The 22,499-nt window shown below is 32.8% G+C and overlaps 2 protein-coding genes across 2 annotated transcripts in view; one reads left to right on the plus strand and one right to left on the minus strand.

The window, feature by feature from the left end:
* The window catches only part of LOC120414035 (uncharacterized), a 352,822-nt gene that overhangs the window by 10,573 nt on the left and 319,750 nt on the right, over positions 1-22,499 (plus strand). The gene's annotated exons all lie outside the window — the stretch shown is intronic.
* LOC120414036 (fibrinogen-like protein A) lies at positions 18,915-20,281 on the minus strand. The gene is made up of 4 exons (XM_039575058.2): positions 20,079-20,281; positions 19,865-20,020; positions 19,180-19,809; positions 18,915-19,124 (listed from the first exon to the last, which is right to left on the minus strand). The coding sequence occupies exons 1-4, from the start codon at positions 20,234-20,236 to the stop codon at positions 19,019-19,021; spliced, it is 1,050 nt and encodes a 349-aa protein (XP_039430992.1). The 5' UTR covers positions 20,237-20,281; the 3' UTR covers positions 18,915-19,018.

Genomic DNA, 22,499 nt, shown 5'->3' on the forward strand with positions numbered 1-22,499 from the left:
CTCACAATCCAGAGGTGCCGGTTCGAATCCCGCGGCGGGCGCTCTAAAATTCTTTGTGTAAATATGTGTATTCGGCGCCGTCACTCCGTGCCATACTTTCATACACTTAGGAGCCCAGGGCGGCGAAGTCCTTGTAGATAAAAGGAAGACACTAGTGGTTGGTACTAGCAATGGTGGCTGACAGCTATAAAGTCAACTTCGTTTTTGATGTAATTTAATTTCTTGAATGTTCGTGATAAATACATACTTACATTTTTGCTGAGAACAGCAAGATAAACAGATTCAATTCTCGTAATCGTGAATTAAGTTCACGAATGAGAGAACCACGAAGGAATTTATTCATGAGTATGGTGCATTTGCACCATAAACGTGCATATATTCCTTCGTGGTTCTCGCATTCGTGAATTTAATTCACGATTTTGAGAATTGATTTATTCCGTGTACTAGATTATGGCAATGTTTGGAGCTTTGGAGTCTTCAGAAGAGTTGTTGCAAACGGAAAGGGGAAAATTTTGGTTTAGTTGAAAATTAGGGTGGTTCACGGTTAAGGTTATTTTGAATAACTTACTTTTCGGGAATATGTTTTGGGAATTTTTTGGTCTTTTAGAAAGTTTTTGGGCTACCAACTCAAGTAACTTTTTCTAATACATGAAAATTTTATCTCGCAATCTACGCTTTCTACGACCAAATTTAGAGAAAGTAAAAAAAAAACAGTTTCTTGAACGTATAAATTCAGGATTAAGTTTGAAAGCAAAGTGACGTTGGAGGCTCTTTTAAAACTCTTAAAACAAATATTTTTATTTTTTGTTAAGTCAATTTGGACTTAAGAGTCAAAAGTTACAGCCATCTAGATCAAGTTGAGGAAATTCATCCCTGATCCCAGATTCCTCCCCGTCACGTGTCCATGTCGTACGAAATCCGTTGAACCTCTCCGTCACAAGCAAATGTCAAGACATTGGTCCAGACCAGCACCACCATCAACCTCAACCCAGAACCGGATCGACCCCAACAGCTCCGTGCGTTCGTGTTCGAACGAGCAATTAAACTTTTTGACGTTATGGGGTGATAAATATATGAGTGCCGAGATTAGTTGCTTCTTCTCTACCAGACGTGCTCTATTTTCCAAGGTTTTTCCCCTGTTTGCGTTCGTCATATTGCTCCTCACTAACACCGTTTGTCACGTGTTTCGAGCGAAAGTTCCTCAACGGTTTGGGTCAAAACTGGGGCATGTTTCACCTTTCCTCAAGGAGGATTGAGGACCGGGATATTAATGGGAGTGACATTGAACGGTGCACCGAACGCTGATAATAACCCCCACTCCTCTAGGTTGACTAGCTGTAGTTGAAAGGGGTTAGCAATTTGACATGGACATGGACACAAATCCGTTGTCAAGCCAAGTCCGACGACGATGATGACGGAATCGGGTCAAATGTGACAAATCGCCATATTTGCTCTTTTACTATTGCGGATTGCGGTTCAATTGGGTTCCGCTGCAATGGCTTTGTTTGGGTGGTTTACTGAACGGACAATTAGCATACAAATATCGGCATTCATAGTTGAGGGGGGCGATTAATGACGGCGATTGTTGGTAATGTCCGTAGCTTAAGAGGATTTGAATTGTTGGCATAAGTCAGCGAGTTGCTATTGTGCGATTTTCAATCAATTCAATTTTGTACGAAAGATAAACATACGATTTTTATTCATTTCTGGAGCTATTTGATTTGTCCATACAAGTCTCCATACAATTTTGACAGCTGTCCACATTAAAAGCTATGAAAATATTTCATAATTTAAAAAAAAAATCATGCATCGGAATATATCTTCAAAGTCTTCACCCAGAATTCCAGCCAATTTGGTCCATCCAATCTCGAGAAATCGTGGCTCCCTTGAATAAACTCAGTGTTTTGAGAAATACACTCAGAATGTTGAAAAGATAGCTCTGCGCATGGCAAAAAGCTTGAATCTTCTGTTACTCGCTTTAAACATAAGTTAAGACTTTTCAGGAAAAAAATGTTACGATAAATTTTTTTTTCTGAAAACTTAAAAATGTTGATAAATAAATCAATATTTCTTGATTATTTTTTAAACTTAAAATTGCAAGTCTACGGTACTGATACATAATGCATTTTGACACAGAGAATTAGGTAAACAATATAATTATAATAAATTCAGAGGTAAAATCTTTTTAATTCATTTCAACTTTTGCTCATAATTGTTTATTTTTAATTTTATTAAAAATAACACAAAGTTATTTTTGTAAATTACTATTGTTACTATGTTGTTTAATTTGTTGAGATTTAAACATGGAGAATGAATTTTACAATCCTTTATTCTTTGAAGTATTAGAACAACGCCATCGTGCTAACTTGTCGTACGTGCATTTTGGACCTGGAATTGAGTTAAAAACGCCATTTTGTGCAGCTCACAATGCCTCACCTTTTGACCTTCACAGATCCCCAAAATTCGATTTCAATCCTGAGATATTCAATGAAAACCAAAAAAGCTCCGAAATTTTATGTCACTTTTCATATGAAAGTAGTTTCAATCTTGTCGTGCTATCTTGTCACTCCCTGAAAATTGATGTAAGTGCGACAAAGGGATTTCAGGTCAGGATGCGTTTGACGCACGTACAAGTGAGACTACCGTAAACGATGATATGAGCAATTCTCCACTTAGACCGGAAATTGATTTTTTTGATTTTTTTTATTTGGTTCAAATTTTGTGGGGTCCTTTCCTACGACCAAAGAAGCCATTTTGTGTCATTGGTTCACCCATACAAGACTCCATACAATTTCGACAGCAGTCCATAGAAAAAAGATGATGTCCATTCCTGATAATGTTTTTTTTCTCGAAATATTCTGAAAATTTACAGTGGACCTCTGGTTGCAGAAATATAGAAAATAAAATAAAAAAATAAGTTGCTTAAGTTTCATCCAAACATTTCCACATTTTCTAATGCAACATCTCAGCAACTAACTAACCAATTTTCAATGTTTAAAAATGATACATTTGTGAAATTTTATTATCATTCCGATTTTTTTTTAATTTTGGTATCAAGACTAACATTCGCCCACAATGTTTCTTTCGATTGTAAATTTAATTTTTCATTAAAACTAACCCAAAAAATTGTTTGACCAAAAACTTTATTTTTTTTCAAAAAACCATAAATTGGCGTTTATTCTGTTTCTCGCTAACTTTTTTCAAAAGATCTTATCTAAATAGGAAACCCATGGCGAATTGGTTGTTTTGAAAAAGTAATCTAATTTCATAAAATTTCAATCATTTGCCTTTACTGTTCAAATGTCCATTTTCATGTCCAATTTCAAAACCCATGAATTTCGATACCCATATTCCCCTAAATCGTATGGTTTGGTAAATGTCTCCCGAGCGACATTGACTCCGTAGACAGTGCCCTTAGGACAAATTTCTTTGTCAAAATTCAGAAATTTAAAACAAATGGTTTTTAAGAAATTAAATTTTTGTATAAAAAAAGTTCATTTGCGGGGAATATTTTGTTCTATGTACCTTTTTTCTGAATAGTCCTCATCAATACATAAAACTTTGCTGAAGACACTAAATCAATCATAAAATTCCTTCAAAAGTTACAGATTTTCAAATATTTACGTAAAATTTTTGTATTGAAAGCTGGCTGGCTGGCTCTATGGTCCAACCATGTTTGAGCCAAATAAAAAAATAGAAAAAATAAAAATGGTTGCAGTTAACCAATTTCGTAGAGAATTGCTCATATGAGATTTTTAATTGCATTGAAGATTCTTTCGTTACTTAAAAGAAAACAATAATTTCCAGGTAATCATTTTACTTAAAAAATACTTTTCACTTCTTTTGAAATCACCGTTATCCCTTGCTGTATATTTTTAAGCCTAGGAATTTAAATTACTGTTTCAAATTATTATTTCTTAGAATCTTTGTCAAGAAATGTGAACTTTGCCAAATTTACTTGTATTACTTTTAAGGTCATTGCAATTTTTTTCGTTTTTTTTTGTATTTCTGCATAAATAGTGCAAGATTACCTATCAAGAATGAAATATTTTCATGAATTTATTGACATTTTGAACTTTATGTTTAAAAAATTTGGTTGGCAATTTGGGGGCTCGTTCTCGACCAGAGCTAAGTAACAAAAACTCAAAAAAATGTCCCAGCCTTACCTTTTTCACAACAAACATTTTAACAGCACTTTTATACTTTTCCCATTTTGAAATTTCGTTGGCAATTTCCAATTTAATTTGTTATGAAAAAAGTATAAAAATCATCCAAAAAAATATATCTAGCAAAACACATCTCACATTATCATTTGAAGTTGTAGAAAAGCCATAGAAATAAAATATAAAAAATCTTTGCAAGTGCATAAAAATTAAAAAAAAATTGAAGAGAACCCGAGCGAAATCATGTTTTTAGAAGAAATTGCTCAAAGTTACCTTCTGGAATCGAAAAAAAAAGTTCTGTGAAGTCTTCAAAAGAATTTTTTATTTTTTTAAATTCAGCTGATCTCAAATCTTACACCGGAAACGAGTTCAATATCAGCAAAAGAACATCCTCCCAAGATGAGCTGAGATTTATTTTCCAGTTCCCCAACAAGTCGGAAGGCAAAACTCTCCCTAAACCATCAACAACCAGTAACGAGCCACTTCCAACTCTACTGGAGGAGCTTTTCTAACGTGGTGTTCTGCTTCTGTTCCGGTTGATTGGTTGCTGCTGCTGCAAAACTGCCAAAAGAAAAACATTTTATTTCCTGGCTGTGTAGAACTGTGTGTGTGTGAGTTACTGGGCAATTTTTCCTCCTCGAGGAAAAAGAAAGCCAAAAGGAAAACAGATCATGATGATGCAATATAAAACTCTGCAGGAGAGCGGGAAGAGGAAAACTGCGATAAGACAATTGCAACTTAGTTTTGAGCGGAAAACAAAATAAAAAATGTTTTCTTTTTTTTCTGTAACGAGAAGTGTCTAGGAGGAGAAGAAATATCTATCGAGAAAGAACTGTTAGATTTGCTGCATCGTGACGAAGTCACGACACTGCTCTGCTGCGGGAGATTCGAGGAAGAAGGTAAATCAAATCTGATTCCACTCGAGTTGCAGCTTCCTCCCCTGGCAGCGCTAAACGGGAGGAAAATTGAGCGGGATGCAGCAGCTTGGAATGCACTTCCAGAAGGGTGGGGTTGGCTGTACTTTTTATGAACAATTTTATTTTAAACTTTTAAAACAGTTACTCAGTTTTGATAAAATATTGATTTTTTAAATTATTTGTTGGTAAAAGTTTGTGTTGAAAATTTAGACAGAATTCTATTTAAGCCCACACTCTCTCAAGGCAACAAAACCCTTTGAATCCACAGCATCCAAAGAAAAGAAGCGGAAATCCCTAGAAAATACAAGTGGTGGAATGTTTATTTTTCCCGGATTACTTTTTTCCAAGATCAATTCTCAAACTGCATCGGTCCGTGCGTCAGCAGAGGCAGCGATGCAGTTGCAGAAAGTTGCAAAAGCTTCTCAAGAGTCTCGGAAGCTGAGGCAGGGAAAATATTGTTCCAGCAAAGAAAAATACTTGATCCGTGCCAATCAGGGTGAGAGCAGCTCAGTCGAGATCTTGGAAATTGAAAATTCTCCGTTCCAAAGAACAATTTAAAATAAATAACAAAGTGTCTTAATCGTGTCAGATCGTCCCAACTTTACAAACAAAATTCCAGCAAATTGAAATTAAAGAAACATCCTTTGTCTAGTGCTTCCAGATCTTTTCTCAAAACAGACTCCAGACAAAAAACAACAGTTTGTGCCCACAAAGATGCAAATATTGCATGTTTTTATTGAGCTCGCATTTCAAGCAATTCGCGCATAATTCAAACTGGTTTCCACTGAACATTTGAGCAGCTGCTAGTTACCGGGAATCCCTGCCCTCAGAGTGGTCGATGGAAGATGATGCTGGTGTGAAAATATTTTCACACTCCCCGAAGGTGGGTCCGCGGTGCGGCTTAAATGTTTTTGTCGCTATAAATGGAGCGATTTACAATAGTAATAAGTGTGTTTTCTTGTAAGAAACGATTGGTCATCGATTGGTTGCCAATTGATTCAAATGATATTTGTTAAATGTGTTTTGTTTTGCGCCTTTTCGTTGAAGTTATATATTTGTGTTATTTTTACTTGTTATGAATCTTAAAACAAAAATCTTTGAATTTTTTTAGCAAGGCTGTTGCAAATATTATCAAAAGCTTTTGTAAAATAACTTAAAAAAAGAGGTAATATTCAACAAGCCAAGTTTTCAACCTTCCAAAATTCTATTTTCTTTATACCGAACAAAGTTTTTTTTCGCTGAAATTTTTGTTACATATTTTGAAAACTAATGATCAAAATTTTTCTTGGCCGATATAATTAGACCCGTATTTTTTTGATTGGCCATTAGGGTGACCTACGACGTGTTAGGGTGGTTCGAAAAATGGCAATTTTCGTCGATTTTCGCAAAAACCACTTTTTTCAAAAAATCATATCGCCGCGCCATTTCATCCAATTTTAGTTGTCCTAGACGCAAAAGAAAGGTGATTAGTTTGGCTATTTGGGAAAAATAGTAAGAAGTTTCAAAAATCTAGGTTATCATTTGAAAAGGTCGTATAAAAACTTAAAATGCTGTTTTGAAGGTCTCGGGACCAAAGGGCCTATGACTGAAAATATTTTTATCGAATTCCTCGGAAAATTTCACATAACATATCAAAAAATTGCTGAAGTTATGTTTTCGATACTCTGAGACACGATTTTTTGAAAATAAAAATGAGTTTTTCGACGCGCCACGCGCAAAAATGGGAAAATGACGAAAACGGGGAAAAATCGACTTTTTTCACTAAAACGGCGATAACTTGAAGTTGCTTATTTCAAGTACGAAAATTTTGGTACCCTAACACGTATAGGTCATTGCTGAAATTTTGAGCCCGATCGTAGAACTTTTTTTTCGAATCATGCTGTTTTCGTAGGGAATTGCTGCATAGACATAAGAAGTTTGCATGTATTCTTTACGAGTTATCAGAATTTTACAAAAAAAGTTTTTTGAAAAAGTTATGATTTTGACCAGTTTTTCGAATTTTTACCCATAAAACTCAATCGTGTGCTTTTGAAAGATTTTTTTTTCGGAAAGCTCAGCTAATTTTGCATAAGAATGACCCCTTGAACGATTGTTATGACTCGTGCATTGCGAGAATCAGAATTATTTTTTCAAAACAAATATTTTTGTGATGAGTGAGTGTATCCGGTTTGTTTTTTTTTATTTTAGAAAAATCCCTACAAACAAGCAGTGCGAAAATCGAAGAGGGATCGGGGCAACTTTTTCCGATTTCATGTGAGTTGGTGGAGAATTACCCAAGTACAATTTTGTTGAATAATTTAACCTAAAATGGCTATAACTCAATAATTGTTCACTTTATCAATATATTTTATTAAAACAACGATTTAGAATTCAATGTCTTTAAAGAAATTGTGTGCATTTTCGATACTTTCCAAAATTTCATTTCCACATTCCACAATTTTTTTCAAAAATTCATAACTTGCCCAAAAAAAACGTCTTTCATACCCTTAAAAGCTCATTTTTTGTCTAATTGAAATCAAGAAAACCAAAGGTGGTTAAGTTTGTCAAAATCGAGTTTTCGGCGATAACAAATTTTTAAAAAGGGTATTTTTTTTAACAAATTGTTTACTTGGACATAAGGAATCGATGACAAAGTTTATTATTTATAAAAATACAAAGTAAAGTTGATTTGTGAAATTCTTGAGAATTGCTTTTTTTTCCTGAAAAAATTAGAACGGTTGAATATAAAACCCTACCTACATATTTGTCTTATTTTTTGATATTTTTAAATGCTTCAGGGAACAATAAGAGGTAGCATTTAAATAAAATAAGATACAGGAGTTGTATTTTTAGGAATTTTTTTTTTCAAAAGTTCATTGATAGTTTCCATATTTGTATCAGCATCACAAATAGAGTGATGTATAAATCATTTTGTATTTTTTTGCTTATTTTTGTGCATTTATTTTTGACAAATCTTTAGTTGATAAATTAGAGCTGATAAGATGTTTTATTCATGCATACAAATTTCTCACAACATTTTCAATTCAATAGGCTGTTTAAAAACAGCCAGCAGTCTGGTTAACTAAATCTCAGAAAGAAGATTTTAGAATATTTGCATAGCCTTTCGAAAATATGTTTTGTGCCTTTCTTTTATTAAATATTTTTTATTTGCAAAAATCAACTTTTCCCTTGAAAACTTTAGCCTTATAATGCACAGCGCGTTCATAAAAAATAATCAAATGTAGCTTTGCTCCTAAAAATTTGCGGGTTGCTTTTTCATCATATTTTTTTTTTTCAAATTCAAGGTGTATCTGATTTTGCACCAGCCTTCAAAATTAAAAATGTCTAAAATTTTAAATTACAATCCATGGTATCAAGGATTGGTTGAAAAAGTATTTTAATTGTTTTATAAACCAGTCTTTCGGTTTTCAATCATTATGTCGATATGTTCAGGATTTTTTTCCATCCACAAAAATATTTTTTTGCTTTACTGAATATCGGAATTGAAAAAAATCAAAATATTTTTAAATAAGACCATGCCAAAAATGATGACTAAAACAGAAAAATGTATTTTGAAATGCAATTAAAATTTAGGCTTTCAAATACAGACGATATCAAAAAATGACCTCAGGTTCTGGATCAGCAATCAAAATTACCTCTAAGATGCTGGCTTATAGTACCGAGATTTTATGAATATTTTGAAATTAATGATGAAATAATCTCGAATATCACATGCAATTGCCAAATTCAAGCTTAAACATTTTTTTCAACAATAATCAACTCAACTCTTCGAGTTACGACGACTCGAGCGAGCGTTACCTCCGCGCAAATTCCCAGCTCAGCATAATCTCACGTCTTCCCGGTGCCAGCCAGCCAGTGCAACCAGCATCGTGAGCGGGAACATTCCCTTCCCAGGTCCGTAACCTCCGTGGAACGCCATAATTGAATCGAAATCGTCGCCGCACCGTTTGAAACAAATGTTTTCCATCATCTTTCCACGTAATCAGAACTCTCGCGTGTGTGTGTGTGCTTCAGATAATGTGTCACCAGAAAGGGAACGGACAAAAAATATATGGCTCATATATTTATGTGGCCACGGCGATCGGCCCCCAAAGTGGATGAGCCGGTTTGGCAAAGCCACGACAACGGCAACGGCATTTTTCCTGCAACAATTTATGCTGCGCAAACGCGGTTTTGATTTATGTGCCAAGTGGACGTCGTCATCAAGCGGATAAGGGCGACCTTGGCCGGTGGGACTCTGGCGGGACAGGGAAGGACGATCCGAGGGGACAGGCTTTCAACGGCCACTTTGAAGATCTTTGAACAGGGGAGGGTACTTACTTTGTTGCAAAGTTTAATGTGTCGCGCTGGAGTTATTGCGATATTTTGCGTGGAAGAGTTACATCATTTATGGGTTTATGCTGGTTGATGTTTCACGAGTATCGAATTTCAGAGGTAGAGCTTGCCTTTTGCTGAAGATTTGAAGTTTTAGTACTTTTCTTATGTAAAACAAAAATACGTATTTTGAACTTCTCAAAGGCATCTATCGAAAGTCAACAGCGATCAAGTGAAACATGCAAATCCAACAAATCGATTCTGCTCACTGTCAACCACGTGGTTCGTCAAAGTCGCGCGCGCTGCCACAGCTGATGGGCGCCTGTCGATAGCAGAACCCATTAGAGACCTTTAAGATTATCCCCGATCGATCGGACCATTTCTCCAATGCAGCCTGGTCGTGGCATTTCCTGCCCTGTCCTGGTGACATGTTCCAAAGTACACCGTCATCTGTCCGTTTCTTCCGTTCCGGAGAAAGCCTCGCCTGATCCGTCAGCTCGACGCGCAAATTAACTAATCAATCTTGCCAAAGCGTCATTTGTAAAGCCCGAAACAACACACGAAAATGCGCTCTGGCGCGCGCGCAAATCGATATCGATCTTGTCTCTCCGGAGGACATGGAAATTTGTCCCCAGAGGGGACTTTACCTTCTCCGGTCCAAGGAAAGTGAAACTGACACATTCCACCTACACCTTCTTCCAGCGCAGCCGTCGCCAAGATTAGAATCGGAACTTCAGAGAGAGGTTTCACTTTCGTTTGAAGCCAGCATTAGTCTTTAATCCAATTACTCTAAACACATAGCTTGGAGGGTGGGGAATCGAAGCAACGTGATCTGCTTTCCATCAAGTCCAGTGAACTCGTCAGATCGAGCGAGAGTTGCACAACAGTTCGTCAAAACCCGTGGGGTTTGTAAGAAAATGCGGTTAAGGAAACTGAAATAGAATACCAAACAGTATGCAGAGAACTGAAAACTAAAAACTAAAAACTAAAAACTAAAAACTAAAAACTAAAAACTAAAAACTAAAAACTAAAAACTAAAAACTAAAAACTAAAAACTAAAAACTAAAAACTAAAAACTAAAAACTAAAAACTAAAAACTAAAAACTAAAAACTAAAAACTAAAAACTAAAAACTAAAAACTAAAAACTAAAAACTAAAAACTAAAAACTAAAAACTAAAAACTAAAAACTAAAAACTAAAAACTAAAAACTAAAAACTAAAAACTAAAAACTAAAAACTAAAAACTAAAAACTAAAAACTAAAAACTAAAAACTAAAAACTAAAAACAAAAAACAAAAAACTAAAAACTAAAAACTAAAAACTAAAAACTAAAACTAAAAACTAAAAACTAAAAACTAAAAACTAAAAACTAAAAACTAAAAACTAAAAACTAAAAACTAAAAACTAAAAACTAAAAACTAAAAACTAAAAACTAAAAACTAAAAACTAAAAACTAAAAACTAAAAACTAAAAACTAAAAACTAAAAACTAAAAACTAAAAACTAAAAACTAAAAACTAAAAACTAAAAACTAAAAACTAAAAACTAAAAACTAAAAACTAAAAACTAAAAACATTTTAGTAAGTTTTTTTTCTTTATTTTTCTTACTCTTGTCAACACCTTTATTTACAAGCAATAACTGTTCCAAAATGGATTATGATGTAACACACAGCTGAAAGGAACTCCAAAACTCTGTTTTGTACCTCAAAAGAACTAATTGTATCTGATTATTCACCAATAAAACCGAATTTGAATTTGAATTAAAAACTAAAAACTAAAAACTAAAAACTAAAAACTAAAAACTAAAAACTAAAAACTAAAAACTAAAAACTAAAAACATAAAACATAAAACATAAAACATAAAACATAAAACATAAAACATAAAACATAAAACATAAAACATAAAACATAAAACATAAAACATAAAACATAAAACATAAAACATAAAACATAAAACATAAAACATAAAACATAAAACATAAAACATAAAACATAAAACATAAAACATAAAACATAAAACATAAAACATAAAACATAAAACATAAAACATAAAACATAAAACATAAAACATAAAACATAAAACATAAAACATAAAACATAAAACATAAAACATAAAACATAAAACATAAAACATAAAACATAAAACATAAAACATAAAACATAAAACATAAAACATAAAACATAAAACATAAAACATAAAACATAAAACATAAAACATAAAACATAAAACATAAAACATAAAACATAAAACATAAAACATAAAACATAAAACATAAAACATAAAACATAAAACATTAAACATAAAACATAAAACATAAAACATAAAACATAAAACATAAAACATAAAACATAAAACATAAAACATAAAACATAAAACATAAAACATAAAACATAAAACATAAAACATAAAACATAAAACATAAAACATAAAACATAAAACATAAAACATAAAACATAAAACATAAAACATAAAACATAAAACATAAAACATAAAACATAAAACATAAAACATAAAACATAAAACATAAAACATAAAACATAAAACATAAAACATAAAACATAAAACATAAAACATAAAACATAAAACATAAAACATAAAACATAAAACATAAAACATAAAACATAAAACATAAAACATAAAACATAAAACATAAATTTAGATTTTTTGTAAAAATTTAGTATTTGTATTTTTGTATTTTTGTATTTTTGTATTTTTGTATTTTTGTATTTTTGTATTTTTGTATTTTTGTATTTTTGTATTTTTGTATTTTTTTATTTTTGTATTTTTGTATTTTTGTATTTTTGTATTTTTGTATTTTTGTATTTTTTTTTGTATTTTTGTATTTTTGTATTTTTGTATTTTTGTATTTTTGTATTTTTGTATTTTTGTATTTTTGTATTTTTGTATTTTTGTATTTTTGTATTTTTGTATTTTTGTATTTTTGTATTTTTGTATTTTTGTATTTTTGTATTTTTGTATTTTTGTATTTTTGTATTTTTGTATTTTTGTATTTTTGTATTTTTGTATTTTTGTATTTTTGTATTTTTGTATTTTTGTATTTTTGTATTTTTGTATTTTTGTATTTTTGTATTTTTGTATTTTTGTATTTTTGTATTTTTGTATTTTTGTATTTTTGTATTTTTGTATTTTTGTATTTTTGTATTTTTGTATTTTTGTATTTTTGTATTTTTGTATTTTTGTATTTTTGTATTTTTGTATTTTAGTATTTTTGTATTTTTGTATTTTTGTATTTTTGTATTTTTGTATTTTTGTATTTTTGTATTTTTGTATTTTTGTATGTTTGTATTTTTGTATTTTTGTATTTTTGTATTTTTATATTTTTGTATTTTTGTATTTTTGTATTTTTGTATTTTTGTATTTTTGTATTTTTGTATTTTTGTATTTTTGTATTTTTGTATTTTTGTATTTTTGTATTTTTGTATTTTTGTATTTTTGTATTTTTGTATTTTTGTATTTTTGTATTTTTGTATTTTTGTATTTTTGTATTTTTGTATTTTTGTATTTTTGTATTTTTGTATTTTTGTATTTTTGTATTTTTGTATTTTTGTTTTTTTGTATTTTTGTATTTTTGTATTTTTGTATTTTTGTATTTTTGTATTTTTGTATTTTTGTATTTCTATATTTTTATTTCAAATTGTTTATTTCCAAAAGTCAATGCAAATGGCATCTCACTAGTACTAAACAGCCTATATTATTGAATTTACTGCTACAAATTAACGATCTCTGCTCTTAAAAAGATCCGCATTCAAACTTTCTCACACCTGGGCGTCGCATTAAACAGCCAAACGGTGTGTGTACTTTATGGTCGTCTTTATTTTTAATGCATTTGCAGCCCTTCTCTGCAGGCCTAAGTAGAATAAAAATACTTTGTGTAACACCAGGAACGGTAATTCCGCAAGCCGGAAATGTAATTTCACCATAGTGTAACACCTCGCGGAGGCCTTTTGGAATGATGGCGTGTAACAGCTCTCCAGGAAACCCCGGTTCGTGGATTGTAGAAACAGCAGACAGTTTGTTGTCAAATTCCACACAAATTCCCATATATCTCGTCGCCCCCCTAATAGTTATGACCGCTAATTCGCACGACGACGACTTTTCTCCAGCTGCTGCTACCTAGCTCAGCGTAGCGTCGGATTCGGAGTTGGATAAGTGAAAAAGCAAATCATCCGGTAAATAACATTTTTACTGGCGTGGAATTTTTATATCCCTCATTAACCTTAATGAAGAACAAGTATCCACTTGTGGTGCTGAAGCTCCCTGGGTTGTGACTGTGAGTAACGACTACCGACTAGTAGCAGCAGCGGACCCATGTGGTCAAGACCTATGAGGCGACGACGATGTTCTTCAACGCTTCGACTTGGACGACAACAATCAACGCAGTAGCCAGACATTGGCTAACAAGACATCGTCGTCGCCATGTTTTTTGGGGGTGCAGGAGGAGAGACCCCGCGCGAGAACAATTTAAGGCGCTACCAGCCCGAGTGGCCTGAAGCGTCCTACAGCGGGCGAGCTTCAGCTAAAAAAACGAGCCAAGTTGCACGCAGCAGCATCGCAAGGTCTTCCGAGGGAGGAATCCTCTGTGAAATAAAAAAAAACAAGTCTGATTTTTATGCTTCTTTTTGTTCATGATTAATCGACAAGGTTTTTAATTACCGTAAACTGGGGTGACTTTGATAGCCCGGGGTGACTTTGATAGGTTTTTCAAATGCCCGTCAAATTAATATTTAAACATTTTTGAGAATTTTGAGTATGTAAGCATTAAGGGAAAGCTTATTATCGAACATATATGCAAAAATGTGACTGTTACATTGGATGTATCAAAAATAGTGGCCAAATCAAATTTCTATCAATGTCACCCCGGGCTATCAAAGTCACCCCAGTTTACGGTACTTTATCTCCATAAAATTTTGGCAGCTGTCCATACAAAAATGGTATGTAAATATTCGAAAATCTGTAACTGCTAATAAATTTTCTGATCAATTCGGTGTCTTCGGCAAAATTGTATTTATTGTTTAGGAATATCCAGAAAAAAATAGGTACCGTAAAACGGCGTGACTTTGATAGCCGGGTTACTTTGACAGGTTCGCAAAATGAAGAGTACAATTAAAATACGTACGGAATGGTTTAGGATCATACTGACCGTGGTAGAGAAGTGTTTGAAGTTTCTCATAATCTTTTCATAAAATTATGAAAAGTGTGCCTCTCAAAGTGTCATTAGTTTCTCAATGAACATGATTTTTAATCGAAAAACGGAATGCATTTTCAGATTCTTTGGACAATTTTTCACTTGGAGAAGGTTAAATAAGTTTGTAAATAGTTTATAATAAGTGTTTTTGTAAGACAATAAAAAAAATCTCCAAATTTATAGGCGATTTCAGTTAAACAAATTTCATGTAAAATATGAAAACTTGTGTTCATGCTTCGAATTCAGTTTAAATTGAAATATAAATCGATAATTTTACAAATAAAACTAATTTTAACAAATTTCAGGCAAATTTAGACTTTTTTTTGCAATTTTACCTGAAATTTATATGTATTTTGCTAAAAGCTTATAAACTTGGTTAACTAAATATAAACATTGATTTTTTCTTAAAATCTATATCAGCTACTTTAGTGATGGTACATTTAACGTACAAGTATAGTTTGAACATCTTAAATATGATTTCAACAAGAAAAACTATGACTATCAATGTCACCCCGGAACTAAAACTAAGAGTTTTTAACGTAACTATTTTTCAAAACACTATTTTATCCAAAATATTGCATGGACTTTGAGTGGTCTACCCCAGTACATGTTTTAAAAATAATAATCTTGAAAAAAAACCTTACCTATTGGAAAATATTCAAAAAAAATTAATTCATATCAAAGTCACCCATGTTTACGGTACACGGGGGAAAAAATTACAGATTTTTTAATCAACTTATTTTTCACAAAAACTCAATTTCCCAAAAATAAGTATTTTTAAATTTTTCGAGATTTTTATATGTTTTAGGGAACCAGTACCCTCAACTTTTGAGTAATAGAGAAGTATAGTTAAAAAATTATGATTTTTGAAAAAATAGTGATTTTTGGAAAATATCTAAATTTCATACATATTTTTGTTACTTAATTTTTAAATGTAACATTGAATTTGCGATCGAAAGGTACTTTCAGATTTTTCAGCCCCGTTTTCAAGATATAGCCACTGAAAGTTTGATTTTAGCGAAAATTTGACAATTTTCGATTTTTAAAAACAGAGACAATTTCTGATTTTTTTTAAAGGTTCACAAAATTTGCTAAAAAATTGTCTAAGGGTGATTCTTCGCCAACTCACACAGCAGTTGCCCCGACCCCTCTTCGATTTGCGTGAAACTTTGTCCTAAGGGGTAACTTTTGTCCCTGATCACGAATCCGAGGTCCATTTTTTGATATCTCGTGACGGAGGGGCTGTACGACCCCTTTCATTTTAGAACATGCGAAAAAGAGCTGTTTTTCAATAATTTGCAGTCTAAAACGGTGATTAGATAGAAATTTGGTGTCAAAGGGACTTTTATGTAAAATTAGACGCTCGATTTGATGGCGTACTCAGAATTCCGAAAAAGCGTATATTTCATCGAAAAAGAAAAGTTTTAAAAATTCTCTCATTTTCCGTTACTCGACTGTAAAAAATGTTGGAACATGTCATTTTATGAGAAATTTAATGTAGTTTTCGAATCAACATTTACCCAGAAGGGTAATTTTTTCATTTAGAACAAAGTTTTTCATTTTAAAATTTCGTGTTTTTAAATGTTCTAAATAATGTTCTATAAAGATTAGAACAGACAATTAAAAAAAATTTGATATGTAAACATAAGGGGTTTGCTTATAATCATCAAGAGTTATCGCGATTTTACGAAAAAAGTTTTGAAAAAGTTATTTTATGCGTTTCTCTTTGTTTTGTCGTCCGTGTCTGTCACGGGTGACAATGAACGGCGACGACCAACTTTTTCAAAACTTTTATTTTCGTAAATCGCGATAACTCGTGATGTTTATAAGTAATCCCCTTTTGTTTATACATCAATTTTTTTGTAATTGTCTGCTCTTCAACTTTGTAGAACATTGTTACACTCTAAAAAATAACCCTGCAAAGTTATAAAAAAAACGAAATTTTAAAATGAAAAATTTTGTTCTAAATGAAAAAATGACCCTTCTGGGTCAATGTAGATTCGAAAAGTACATTAAATTTCCCATAAAATGACATGTTCCAAAAATTGTTACAGTCGAGTAACGGAAAATGGCAGAGTTTTTAAAACTTTTTTAGTGTTTTTTTCGATGAAAAATACGTTTTTTCTGAATTCTGAGTACGCCATCAAATCGGGCGTACAATTTTACATTAAAGTCCATTTGACACCAAATTTCTATCTCATCACCGTTTGCAGGATGCCGTCACGAGATATTAAAAATCGGATCTCGGATTCGTAATCACGGACAAAAGTTACCTCTTAGGACAAAGTTTCACGCAAATCGAAGAGGGGTCGGGGCAACTGCTGTGTGAGTTGGAATTACCCATTTTGATTTTTTAAATCAAGGCTAACATTTCAAAAAGGCGTAATATTGAATTCTGCATAAAAAAATGATTTTGTGATTTTTGTTTGCCAATATTTTGCAATTTTTTTTCAAAATTTGTTAATTTGATACAAAATATTTATGGATTTTTTTTCCTGTACCTTACATAAGGAACGCATAGTTTCATCCAAATAAGAAACATCTGAAAAAAGAGAAATTCAACATGTTAGAAATTAAATGAGAATAACATTTGCAATTTTTACGCTGATGTTAATTTCAGCTTCTGAATATAAGCCGAATCTAACTTTGGACTTAAAGGATAAAAAATATTTTCTCAATTTGAAGAATTGTTTGAAGATATTTTTAATGCAAGAATTGATTCAAAAATAATGAAGTTGTAACCAAATCGTAGCGGTTATCAAAATTAGTTTTTGGTTTAAAAACCTTTAAAAAAAACTACCCTGCGAAACAAAGGTACTATTTTGTCGCTCGTCGTTTTGGCACCCAATTGTGTTTTTTCGGAACGTCAAAAGGCGACATTCGACTAGATAGCGCGATCACGAAGAAGCGATTTTTTTTGAATATTTTTAATACTATTTTGTTTTACTTTTATTTTTCGAAAGAAGAATATTTTTAAATATCAAGATTTCTCAGAGAAACCCCTCCAATGTTTTATGCACTCTTGTTCGCACCATCCCCAGAGTGAAAGAGATCCTTCCAGCCTATCGCCATCTCGTCATGTCACCAAATCCGGGCCCCGTTTAAGGTGGCAAAGCGATCGGGCTGCATTAACTGCCCATTTAGTAGTAGGTGACCGCGACCGGGTCTCCTATTATTGTTATTGTTATTGTTATTATGACAATCAGCAGCATCGGAGAGACAAGAGAATGAGGAGCCTGGTTGGTGCTACCAGGCCAAGCTGATTATCGCGGACGATCTCGAGACGAGTTCTTGAGGGGGCGGGGGAGGGAGGAAGTTTGGATTAATGGGACGACAAGTAGGGACGATGTGTACACACAACATAAACCGAGCTACCGAGGTGGCGTTCATTCATGGTGCGAGGGTGTTTTGTTTCAGGATCTGCGCAGATCAGTGGGTGGAGCAGAAGGAGCGAGTATTTTTTTTGCGCAAAAACAGTGCAGTTAATTAGTGGCAGTAAATTTAATTTTTATTGCGCAATGAGAGGTAGTTTTCTGCTTTTATTTATGGGGACGCACAGTCGTTTGGTATTGATATTACGAGGTCTATAGATTTAATTCATACTGAATCAAATAATACATCATTGGATCAGACTAAAAAACGACTATAATCGTTTGCCAGTTCCACATAACTACTCAGCTATCGCCCCATCAACATACGTAATCTCAACTTAATAGCTAAAATTATCGCGCCAGGAATTGCTCAAATCGGAACACAATCAGACGCAACAGCTCAAAAACTGTCTCATCGCACAAAGCATCAACTTGGTTACGAAATAACCGCCATTTTTTTCAAAAGCATCCCCAAATTACCCGAAACTCTTCTTTCAAATTGAACCCGGAAAAGGTTTGCCCCTTTTTTCGATCGCGACCTGTCATCTTTATGACGTGTCACTTTGCGACACGTCGCGTCATTTTGTGTCGCACAGTCCGGAATCTAATCAACGCAATCAATCTTGGCTGTCAGAGGGCGAGGGCGAAGGGTGGCTTCGGCGGTCAATGATTACATGAATGTCAGGGTTTGTGTTGTTTGGGTTTTTACTTTTCGTTGGTGGTACCTTAGAGTGGAGTTGCTTTGGTACTTTGGGATTTGTCAAAAAGCTGTACTAAACATAAACAATATATTTTCTAAATTTTACGAATCATCATTGAACTATATTTTAACGAAACATTTTTTTCATACCATTTGATAGCTTTAGCATCTTGATGTTCTGAATCTTGATTTTTTCAGATCTTTTTGTATTTTTATACGACTTGTTTTGAAAAAAAAAACATCATTTTGCAACTTGATGTATTTCGTCATCATTTGTTTTTATGTGGAATAAATTCTGATATTTTCAAATGAACTTCAAAGCATTATTTTGCATTCGTCAACGAATTTCAAACTTTTCGAATCATCATTCTAGTAAACTTCAACCCTGATTTTGAATTTGGCCATTTAATAGCTGTTGTGTCATCTGAGTCCGAGTGTTGACCATTGAGATGCCTGCAAAATAAGATTATTTAAACCGTAACTTTCAATAACTGTTAACTTTTCTCACGTATAATAACAATTTGAGAACCACCAGGCTCCGTGAAATTCTTCTGCACAATTTTTGCTGTCATCAACGTCATTTTCGTTATCAAATGTTGAAAATTTCATACCCTTGTGATATTTCAAGTAATCTCCAGCGGTACCGGAGTACGTCCCCAGTTCTGATAGAGCATATTTTTCACGTTCATTGCCCAAAGCAAACTCCGAATACCGAGCGTATTTGTAGTTATCATGAAAATCTCTCAGCTCCACAATCAACTCCCACGTGCCCTCCTTGGTGAGCTGGTAGATCTTTTCCAAACCCAGCCAAAACTCTCCGCCGACGTCTCCAAACCCATTTCGGTACGCCATCCAATTTCTGTAAAAATCCACAGAACCGTTGTATCTCTGCTGAAACACAAGCCAACCACCGTCGAAACTTTCCAGTTCACAAAAAACATCGAAAGAGTCTCCACCATTTATTCCTGCCATATTGAAAATTCCCGATGTCGGCGAGTTTGCTTCTTGGCATGATTTTATAGTGGGAGCACTTTTGGTTTTAGCGGTGAGACGACCTCGGGGATGTGACTTCATTGCTGATAGCTCTTTTCTGATTTCATCGTGGTTGGCACAAATGGTTTGGTAATCTAAAATTTTTCTAGAGGTTTCACTAACATTAGCCAGGATTCTGAAATAAAAAATCAAATACCTACTTGGAATAGCTTGTGATAAGCGAAACATTTGCAGCAAGTCTATCTTCTAAGACGTTCATCAAATGATTAGTCTCCAGCTGGTTTTGCTCGATCGTGCGTTGATTGTTGGTAAAGAGTTCACCCAACTCCTTGACGTGCACAAAGAGTTCCATAAAGCTAGATTTTTTTGAAGAATAAAAAGTGACTTTTGATTTAATATCGCAATAAAACTTACCTAAACTGCAAGTTATCCATTTTCTCTTCCATCAGCTCAAGCCCAAAAGATGCTTTTGGAGGATCGTCAATGGTTTCCGCTAACTCTTCGATACATAACACTGATGTTCCTAATAATACTACTAGTAAACTTAACAAAAGCTTATTAACTGAAGCCATTGTCACTAGATGATGTCCGCGACCGACGTTTGGAAACTGTGTTCTTGTTTTGAGAATTTGCCTTTTATATGAGCAAAAAAACATCAATCTTAACCCTCATCAGCCTAATTCTCTATTTGTTTTACTGATTTCAAAATTATCTCAAAGGAGTACTTTAGTTCTGCTACCCGAGCAGGGGTAAATAACACGGGAATACCATATTTTGGTATTACTTGGGCAAATAACAGCGACCAAAATGTGCCCTTGGTTGCCCAGTAATAGATGGTAAAATACCATGAAATCATACCAAAATCTTGTATGTGGAAGGGCACAACAATACCAAACCATGTTATTCCAAGGGTAAAATAATACCTCAAAATAAAACCATTGCAATACCAAGTTGAGGTCTTCTGGATTTTTGAACATTGCTTGAATACCAAAACTTGGTATTGCCATGGTTTTATTTTTAGGTATTCCCGCGCCCTTGGAAAATCATATTTTGGTATTTCTGTGGTCTTTCACATACATGATTTTGGTATGATTTCATGGTATTTTACCATCTATTACTGGGCAACCAAGAGCACATTTTGGTCGCTGATATTTGCACAAGTAATACCAAAATTTGGTATTTTCATACCATTTTTAGTGCAGCAGTTGCAGTTAGTGAAAAAACGGAAATTATTCATATGCAACAGCCAAATCTACTCACCTGATGATTCCATGTTGTTATTAGTGATATTCTTCACCACACCGAATGCATTTGTCATTGATGAACGGCCTGTGCTTGAAGTTCTTGAAGCTTCTGAAAAATAACAAGATTGAAAAATAAGTATTATTAAAATGAAACTGAATTGAAATTCACCAAAATTCATTAATCTGTCGATTGACTCGTTTTTCAAAGTATTTGGTTATCCCGACTAAGAGATATTTCAACGTTTTTGAAAAAAATATTAGTGGGTATATCACACTAATTTTTAAAATCATCTTTAACATTTTTGGGTTTCAAGTCATTTTAGCGCAAAATTAATTAACTCGTAAATTTTTTTTAACATATTTCCCATAGTTTCAGAGAAAATTGATGAAACCTTTCAATATTCAAATAATACCAAAATGTGCCATCCTGACTTAGAAAATTTTCCACAATTTCAAGTCATTTCTGTAGGGGGTATATCAAAAATGTTTAAAATCAAGTTTGAAATTTCCGGTTTTGAATGAAAGCATTCGCTTTGAGACATCATTTTAGCGCGAAATTAATTATTTTATCAAAATTGGTCAAAATTTTCCCATAGTTTCAGAGGAATTTGATAAAACACTTAAATACCAAAATAATACCAAAATGTGCCATCCTGACTTAGAAAATTTTCCACAATTTCAAGTCATTTCTATAGGGGGTATATCAAAAATGTTTAAAATCAAGTTTGGAATTTTCGGTTTTGAATGAAAGCATTCGCTTTGAGACATTATTATAGCACAAAATTAATTATTTTGCCAAAATTGGTCAAAATTTTCCCATAGTTGCAGAGGAATTTGATAAAATACTGTAATACCAAAAGAATACCAAAATGTGGTGTTCGATCATTGACAAATTCTGCAATTTTGCAATATCAAAACAATACCTTAAATTGGTATGATACCGCATTTTGCTCTTGCATAATCCTTAAGACAAATTTTAAAGGGTCCAGGAATACCAAAATTTGGTATTGATACCAGAGAAAGGTATTATTACGCATTTCCCTTGTTATTTACCCATGCTCGGGTAACAATGATTTTATTCTAATCTGATGAAAATTGTCGGATGCCTTTCGTATGCATCATAAGTTTGTACATATTATTTTCCCTTCAAATTTGGCAGCTTTCTGAATATTTATAAATTTTTTTTCCTTTCATAAATGATATGAGAAAATTTAAAAATCTGTATCTTTTGAAGGATTTTTTTGATCGATTTGGTGTCTTCGGCATAGTTTTTTTTTGCTGGTTTTCAATATCACTGTTGTCACTTTTCATTGATTTCCAAAAATACACTATTAAACATATTAAAAATATTTACAGAAATAAAAAGTAAAATTTTGGAAGGTTGAAAATTTAATTGGTAAAATATTACCTCTTTCAAAAGTAATTTTATCTACACAGAAAAAAAAATCATGGTAATATTACATCTGGGAAGGGGTACATCTTTTATGTCAGAAAAAAGGTGTAATTTTACCTCTGGAAATGTGTAATTTTACCACTTTTCTGGTGTAGGGTAGAGTAGTCATCAATGAGAAACGGGTAACAATGATAAAAT

The sequence above is a fragment of the Culex pipiens genome, chromosome 2 (genome assembly GCF_016801865.2).
Source record: "Culex pipiens pallens isolate TS chromosome 2, TS_CPP_V2, whole genome shotgun sequence".
Lineage (NCBI taxonomy): Eukaryota > Metazoa > Arthropoda > Insecta > Diptera > Culicidae > Culex > Culex pipiens.